Genomic DNA, 9,168 nt, shown 5'->3' on the forward strand with positions numbered 1-9,168 from the left:
CGAAGAGGTGGTCGCCGCCGCAGCTGCAACAACAGGCAATGATGAATCGTCGGCGGCCGAACCGGCGCCTTCCCGGAGCGGCGAAACCCCTAGTTCAATCTCGCAGTCCAAGATTGAATCTTGGCCGTCGGCTGAACCGGACGGCAGTGGTTCTCCCTCCTACTCCGCCGTCAAGCTTGAGTGCGAGCGTGCCCTAACGGCGCTCCGGCGTGGGAACCACACGAAGGCGCTGAGGCTGATGAAGGAGTCGAGCCAGCGCTACGAGAACTCGCCTCACTCTGCCCTAGTTCACAGAGTCCAAGGAACGGTGTGCGTCAAGGTGGCGTCGCTCATCGACGACCAGACGACCAAGAACCGGCATTTGAGGAACGCAGTGGAGGCGGCTCGGAGGGCTGTAGAGCTGTCGCCGAACTCGATCGAGTTCGCGCATTTCTACGCGAATTTGCTCTACGAAGTGGCGAACGACGCGAAGGATTATGAGGAGGCCGTGAGGGAGTGCGAGCGGGCGCTGGTGATCGAGAATCCTGTCGATCCCGCCAAAGAGAGCTTGCAGGACGAAAGCCAGCAGAAGCTCTCGTCGGTGGAGGATCGGATTGGGCACGTGCACAATGAGCTGAGGCAGCTGATTCAGAAGTCCAATATCGCTTCGATATCGTCATGGATGAAGAATTTGGGGAATGGCGACGAGAAGTTCCGGCTGATTCCGATTAGGAGGGTGGCTGAGGACCCAATGGAGGTGAGGTTGGTTCAAGCTAGGAGGCCCAATGAGATTAAGAAGGCCACCAAGACGCTTGAAGAGCGTAGGAAGGAGATTGAAGTTCGAGTTGCTGCGGCTAGGTTGTTGCAGCAGAAGTCTGAGGTGCCCCAGTTGGAAAATGGAGGGGATATGGCTGATAAGGGATTGGACTCGTCTTCAGTATCTGGTCAGAGAGTTGGTGACCGTAGGAAGTCAAGAAAAGTTGGATCATCTTCCGAAAGGAGGGATTTTGTCCGATCATTTTGGAATTCCATTAGTATTGATGCCAAGAAGGAGTTGCTTAGGATTCGGGTTTCTGATATTAAGGAACATTTCGGTTCGTTGAAGGATAGTTTGGCAAATGAAGTTTTGTCAGAAGCATTGTCGTTCGCGGAGAGTAATAGGTCATGGAAGTTCTGGGTTTGCTGCAGCTGTAACGATAGATTTTCAGATTCGGAGTCTCACTATCACCATGTGCAGGAGCACATGGGAAGCCTCTTACCTAAAATGCAGTCAGTTTTGCCTCAAAACGTTGATAATGAATGGATTGAGATGCTTCTTAAATGTTCTTGGAAGCCTTTGGATGTGTCAGCTGCAGTTGAGATGCTTAGAAATCAAACGAGGTGTAAGGATTCTGCTTTTGTTGATCACACAGGGAATTTTGATGATTGCTCGAAAGATATGTTGGATTCTTCACTTGAGAAGCAAAATCTTGGGGATATTAGCGGTGATAGTACTGTTGAGAGCACTAACGATGTAAAAATTCCCAACATAGAACCTAGAGAATGTCACGAGGACAACAGGTCTATGGCATATTCTTCCTTGTCTGATAACTGGCCAGTATCTGATGATTCCGAGTGTGCAAAGCTTCTTGAAAGAATCCATTCTCTTTTTGAGGTGCTTTTCAGGCATAGATGCCTTGCGGCAAGCCATCTCAACAGGGTTATTCAATTTGCAATGGATGAGCTACAGAGTATTGCTTCAGGTTCCCAGCTTCTTAACCATGGTGTGGAGCAAACACCTATGTGCATTTGCTTTATGGGATCTTCCCAGCTAAAGAAAATCCTTAAATTCTTGCAGGATGTATCCCAATCTTGTGGTTTAGGTAGATATTCTGAGAAAAGTAGTAATCTCCTTGTTGATGCCAATAAAGGTAGCCAAAGTTTGGAGATCAAGGAGCGGATTGTTCTCAATGGAGATGCATCTTTCCTACTTCTTGATGAATCTTTATTGTCTTCTGAATCTGCTAAAGACAATGCTGCTGCTGCAACTTCTGCTATTGACAGCAATGCCGCGGGGGATATTACCAATTCCAATGCTCTACTGTCGTGGATATTTGCAGGTCCAACCAGTGGAGAAGAATTGGCATCATGGGTGCATGCAAAAGAAGAAAAAGCGCGTGAAGGAGTAGAAATACTCCAGATGCTTGAGAAGGAGTTTCACCAGTTACAGAGCCTTTGTGAACGAAAATGTGAACGGTTAGGTCATGAAGAAGCGTTACAAGCAGTAGAGGACCTGTGTGTTGAAGAAGCTAAGAGGAGGGAAAACGATAGAGAACTTATTTACCAGAGCTTTGATTCTGTTTTGAAGAAACGAAGAGAAGAGCTTCTTGAGAGTGAAAATGATATGATGATCCTTGGCAGTCGGATTGAGTTAGATGCCATATCAAATGTTTTAAAAGAAGCAGAAACTCTGAATGTGAATCAGTTTGGTTATGAGGAATCATATGGCAGTGCTAATTCGCAGTTACCTGATTTGGAATCTGGTGAATATGATGATTGGAGAGCTAAGGACTATTTGCACCAAGTGGACACTTGTGTAGAAGTTGCAATTCAAAGGCAGAAAGAACAATTATATGTAGAGGTCAGTGTATTTATAGGTTTTAGATGCATTTATAATTTGAAAGTGTAAATATTAATCATTTCTCGGTTTGTTGTGCAGCTTAGTAAAATCGATGCACAGATAATGCGCAGTGTTACTGGGATGCAGCAGTTGGAAGCTAAGGTCGAGCCTGCGGCTGCCCATGATTTCCGGTCGATATTGTTGCCTCTTGTGAAGTCATATCTGAGGGTCTGTATTGGAAGAGTTGAAATTTGGCAACGTTCTTTAGCATGCTTACGTGATTGTATGTGTGTTTGCAATTCCTATTTTTTCAGGCTCATTTGGAGGATTTGGCTGAGAAAGATGCAACGGAAAAGTCTGATGCTGCAAGAGAAGCATTTTTAGCTGAGCTTGCTCTGGACTCTAAGAAGGCTGTCAAGGGAGGAAATGATAATTTGAGACATACTCAGGAGAAAACAAAGGACAAAAGAAAGAACAAGGACTATAAGAAAGCCAAAGATTCGAAGGTCTCACCTGTTTGGTGTAATCTTATGTTTTTAACATGGTGTTTGCAAATGCATGTGCGCAGTGCACACAAGCCAAGTGTCTTTTATTAAATTTTTTCCTTACTTTTACAGGTTATTGGTGTTTCTGAGCCACAGAGGTTTCATGATGAGGCTGATGATTCAGTGTATGTTACTGCTCTAACTACGCAAACTAATATTATATTATGTCTCCTAAATGTTGTCAATTTATTGCGAAATTGTTTACTGGTTTTTCTTTGTGAGTACTTATTCTCTATTAATGTACATTTTATGTCTCCTGCTGCAGTTCCTTTCCAGTTGCACATGATGGCGATCATCCAGATTCTGAGATTGTTGTTACTGTGAATGGTGATGAATTAAAACAACAGGAAGAGGAACTTAGAAGAATTGAACTTGAAGAAGAGGAACGGAAGTTGGAAGAGACTTTAGAATATCAAAGACGAATTGAGAATGAGGCTAAACAGAAGCTCCTTGCCGAGCAACAAAAGAAAGCTACTCAAGCTTATTCTGAGAAGGTAGCAGATGGGCAGCATGATGGATATTTGGAATCTAGTTCTGTTGGTTTGGGTGTGCATGAGCAATTTAAACCTTCTATGCAGGTAAGCATAGAAGAGCTGGAATATGAGTTGGATATTAAAGATCATTTGAATGTGACTTTATGCTGTCTAATTTAGAGAAACATCACTTGTGAGAGGATGTTGGAATCCAAAAAAAAAAAAAAAAAATCCTAATGAATTTGCACTTTTCAGGAGAACTTGGCTAATAATTTAGAGGGTCTTCAAAGCGGCACACCAAATCATTCAGCACTGCCCATCAAATCCGCTACTGTTTCTACTACTCAAACAACAAGTAATGAGGATCAGACAAATATTTTACAAGGTTGGTATTGGTTGGATTCCTCAAATGATACTTGGGGTTCTTTGACATTAGAGATCTTATAATTTTCTTTTAATTGAGCAGGCCTTCCTGATGGGGGAATTTCAGATGATGGTTTTTTGCCCGCTGATCGACGAGCAAGAAGAAAAGGTAGACGGCAGAGGGGTTCTTCTAAAGTTGCCGATGGAAAGCATCAAACCTTGTCATCGAGAGAAAGTGTTGAAGTTGGGAGTTCATGTGTTGATGGTGGCTTAAAAGAAGAAGGTAAACTCTATCACAGTCCATAGAGACGGCAGTAATTTCATGAACTGGCTTTGCAAAATACTAGGAGATCATTTTTCTTTTTCAATTTGATTCTTAGAATATACATGATGCATTATGTGTTGCACATTTAGTTATTAATTATATTCCTGTTGCTGTTTCTATCAATCCGCAATTGTAGAATGTTTCACATGTTGATAGAACTAAAATAAAACACAGGCCTTCAAAGAATGGTGCCTTTTAGTTTGATGAGCATTTGTAACCGTTGCTTGCTCATGTGTTATAATGGAGACAGGATATTGATTACTGCGAGCGTTTCATGAACCTTGTCTCATTTGGCATTTTTCTATAAGACACAAATAAACCTTTGTTATGTCTTAATGCATATCAGTTAATTCTTTTTTTATTTTTTTTAGACAATGGAGCAAAGACATTGAGACAGATGCATGTGGATGCGGATGATGAGGAAAGGTTTCAAGCTGACCTTAAAAGGGCCATGCGCCAAAGCCTAGGTAAGGGTTTTGTTACATAATGTAAGCTTGCTATTTGTTATATTTGTACTTTTGATGTGATTGGAGCTGTCAGCCAGGAATGGACTTTAAGAGAACTAGATTTATAATTTTATGATTGGAAATTAGGTGAAACGGTCACATTCCTACTCTTGTGGACTTTTTTTTTGGATGAGTAACGTAGAAGGTAATTTATTCATCGTATAAGATTGCTCGTTTGTTTGAATTGGTTACCCTTGGGCTTTGTAGGATTGACCATGCATGGAAATGTTCAGGAGATTGTAAGCTTTGCGATTAAATTTTTTGTAACATGAGCAGACTTGAAAAGTTATATACATGTGGGTGGATCGTATATATTTTGAATACCTGGTCAAAAATTTATGGATTCGTTCTTTTCTCTTTTCTTCTGTCAAATAGAAAGTCTTTTCTGATGGCATCCGTAGGGTTACTGTTCAGTCTTCTAGCTGACATTTCCTAAACCAAGCAGGTGATAGATAATACTCTGAAACGAGTCAATTTATTTTGCTGGGGAATTTTCATCATGACAAGCACTAAGTACTCATGGTGCCTACTAATGATAAACAAACATGATTTTTATGTTGGTTTTCAAGTTGATCTGAAACAAACAAATAAAATGATACACTGACAACAGACGCGGTTGTCAAAAAATGTGGCCGATTCATGCACTTGTAAGTGTATCTGTGACACTACACTAGCTTATTTGAGACAACATGGTGAAGGTCCTGAGTGGACTTAGTTTGATTCACTAGTCTGATTTGCACGATGATAACTATTTCTTAGAGCAGCTTGACAGAACTATGGTGTTGACCTATCTCTATTCACCAACAAACAAATTTTCCAGTGTGTTGTACTCGGGGCACTTCGTTTTGCGTTCTGTTTTTTAAATTAGTTTGTTACTGGTGCTGTACCGCCTAAGCTTGTACTTTTGTTGTTTCGCAGACACATTCCAAGCACATCAAAAAATACCCCCTGTTTCAACTTTGAAGTCACCTCAGAGGATTTCTGGGGAAGTAGACAACAGTGGTGCTGTACCCAGTGATGTCCAAGCTAGTAACATGAACAGAGTTGATGTGTTAGGTACGGGATTGAAGAATGAAGTTGGTGAATACAATTGCTTTCTGAACGTTATTATACAGGTAGGTGCAGTCTTATGATAAGTGGGTGGTCAAATGACTCAAATATATGATCTTAGTGCACCTTTTGTCGTATGAAATATTTCTGAGCATCTTGACATTTTGCCTTTTGCTGTATAAACGCAGTCATTATGGCATGTTAGACGGTTCCGTGATGAGTTCCTGAGGAGATCAACATCAGAGCATGTTCATGTGGGCGATCCTTGTGTTATCTGTGCATTGAAAGAAATATTTTCTGCATTGAGCATTGCATCTACAGATACGCGAAGAGAAGCAGTTGCTCCTACTTCTTTGAGAACAGCTTTGAGCAACCTCTATCCGAATAGCAATTTCTTCAAGGAGGTAATCAGTCTTTTATAGAACTTCCTACAACATCTATTCACATTTTTTGCTCACGAGTCATCAAATCATTGGAAGTTGGTGAGTTGTGATTGAGATAATATCTATTGCAGGGTCAGATGAATGATGCTTCTGAAGTATTGGCGGCGATATTTGATTGTCTTCATCAGTCGTTTACTCCTGGTTCAAGTGTTTCTGATACTGCATCAGTGGCAAGCAGCAACACGAGCTCTTGGGATTGTGTGAATGAAGATTGTATTGCACATTCAATTTTTGGAATGAACATTTTTGAACGCATGAATTGCTATAATTGTGAATTGCAGTCGAGGTATCTCAAGTATACTTCCTTCTTTCACAATATAAATGCTAGTGCTCTTCGAACAATGAAGGTATATGTCAGGAAGAGTACACTTTCAGGGTTCTCTTTTTCCCTTAAATTTGAGAAATTAGTTGAGATGTTTCCAATATGTTGACTGATTTTTCTCTTTTTCTTTGCACCCTTCTTTGCTATTCAGATTATGTGTTCCGAGAGCTCTTTTGATGAGCTTTTAAACCTTGTAGAAATGAATCATCAGTTAACTTGTAATCCTGATTATGGAGGCTGTGGGAAACTCAACTACATCCACCACATTCTTTCATCATCTCCTCCTCATGTTTTTACTACTGGTAAGTTATAGAGTTTTTGCGAGAACATTCAATTTCTTTTTATAGGATCTAGAAAAAAGAAAACAAAATTGCTTGTAAACCACAAACGTACTTGTCTATGCAGTCTTGGGCTGGCAGAATACTTGTGAGAATGTTGAGGATATCACAGCAACATTACGGGCTCTTAATGATGAGATAGACATCAGTGTCCTATATCGCGGTTTAGATCCAAGGAACAGACATAGCTTGGTTTCTGTGGTATGTATATTTAGGATAAACCTTAGAAAGCCTTTACCGCGTTATTTACATGTAAATATTTTGCTTGTTCAGTTAAAAAAAAAACATTATTCAAGGGAGTTGCATGTTTATGGAAGAGAAATGTTTAGTTTTTTCGATTGTTTTCAAAGAGCATCGTCTTTATCCATAAATTTGGAACCCTTGACAATCTTCCCTCTTTCCTCTTTCTGGCAAAAAGAAAACAGTTTCGATGAAATCTTTAAAAAATCGGGAGCTCAGTGTGGAGAAAATATCAAACGTGTCTTCTCTAATTTCAATATTTGGTGCCTGCTTGCTTGTTTTTCCATATATTGAGGCGTGTCATGTTGATTTGTTGAATTGGTCCAGTAACTGCTTACTTTTGTGTAGTAGTTTCTGAAATATTTGTTGTTGGGGGTTTGATTGCCTCTAGTGTTTGGATTGTTGCCTTTTTGGTCTCTGTTAGCTTACTCTAATTTATTTTCTTGTTCGTTTTATGTTTCTTTTTGCTTTTGAGATTCCTTATCCTCTTTCCTTTGTAATTGCTCCGCAATTTTTTTTTTTGAATCAATGGATGTTTTCTTATTAATTACAAGAAAGAGTTTCTAACTTATTTGTACCGTGTAACTTTAGGTTTGCTATTATGGCCAACACTATCATTGCTTTGCCTATAGTCATGATCATGGACGCTGGATTATGTATGATGATAACACCGTCAAGGTAAGTTCATTTAGAACAATGCCAGGGGCACCGCACAATAACCAAAAATAGGTCCCACAATATGGGGCCCACTTTCTATTAGTTGTGGCGTTCTCAAGCATTTTCATTGTTCCAGCTTTGTAAGTGACATCTCTCTTGCCATCTTTTCTTGTGTTACAACTTTTGCCTTCTGCCTTGTCTAGGTTGTTGGTAGCTGGACTGATGTTCTTAAATCATGTGAAAAAGGGCATTTGCAACCTCAAGTTCTTTTCTTTGAAGCTGTAAACTAGATTCTTTTTGTGGATCTCATCGCATTATTTTCTGCAGTACCGAGCATTCAGGTGGCGCAATGCGTCCTGGCATCCGTTTAAGGTGATGAAGTCCTGCTAATACCCATTTTCATACAGTAATAGTTGCAAAAGTGGTTCCTGAGAAGGCGAAGATTTTTCAATTTAAAAGTCCACAGTTGTGATGTAAAATTCAAGAGTGTTGTATAATCAGAGTTTTTGTTGGAGCAACTGGTCCCGAGGGAAGAGTCGCATCTCAAAAGAGTTTCTTCAATTTTCAGACAACCATAAAGCCCAGAAGCATTTGATACTTGCAGCGGCTATTATTTCCGAATGCATAATCGGGGTACGTGCCTCCAAAATTTGTTGTTTTTTTTTTTTAATCTATTATTTCTTGGACATCTCCAATAAGATGGTTTTATACACGAATGGAGGCTTAAATACAAGGTGGTGGTGGCTATGTGCGGTTGAAGGAAAGACATAACATGACGCTCATATACATATAACTGCTTGTAACAGGGGAACTTTAGTTTTAGATTGAGAAATATCTGCTAGATGTTTTGTATTTTTTTTTTTGCTAAAATGCCCCTGAAATTTTTTGAAAAATGTGTTGTACAGATCACAGTATGCCCTGTTGGGTTCTCAACTGTAGCGTACAGTAAATTTCTTACATCATTTTGTCAATTTGATATCGACGAAAAGTTGTTAGGCTACCGAGATTTCTGCGATTAATTTCATAAAAAGTTTTCTATTCAGTTTAATCTCAAGCGTGTTATGAAGTATAGTTGTATGCAATCTATTAGAAATTGATTAATGTCTTGTAATTGTACAATTTATGTAATGCATAATTTATTTGTGACAATAAGCTTGTAAAGAGAAATCTATATACAACCATTTTAAAACTTGGAATTTCATGTGTGTATATATGCACGAAATACATGACTTTTCTATGTACGTGGAAAACGTCCAACTAAAGAAAAACGAGACGAAACTGTTGAACACAGTTTCAATCTCAATTACTGCAAAACGTGGCACCACAAT

The 9,168-nt window shown here is 39.8% G+C and overlaps 1 protein-coding gene across 1 annotated transcript; it reads left to right on the top strand.

Moving 5' to 3' along the window:
- Position 1: 1 nt before the first annotated feature.
- LOC21393397 lies at positions 2–8,839 on the top strand (the record flags this gene model as incomplete). The annotated part of the gene is made up of 15 exons (XM_024176188.1): positions 2–2,599; positions 2,678–2,806; positions 2,893–3,084; positions 3,196–3,248; positions 3,389–3,701; positions 3,852–3,981; positions 4,063–4,242; positions 4,656–4,751; positions 5,709–5,905; positions 6,029–6,244; positions 6,355–6,630; positions 6,757–6,907; positions 7,011–7,144; positions 7,775–7,861; positions 8,044–8,839. Coding segments are annotated over 15 exons (4,839 nt in total), but the record flags the coding sequence as incomplete, so codon positions are not given.
- Positions 8,840–9,168: the final 329 nt, after the last annotated feature.

This window comes from Morus notabilis, unplaced genomic scaffold (genome assembly GCF_000414095.1).
Source record: "Morus notabilis unplaced genomic scaffold, ASM41409v2 Scaffold1960, whole genome shotgun sequence".
NCBI lineage: Eukaryota > Viridiplantae > Streptophyta > Magnoliopsida > Rosales > Moraceae > Morus > Morus notabilis.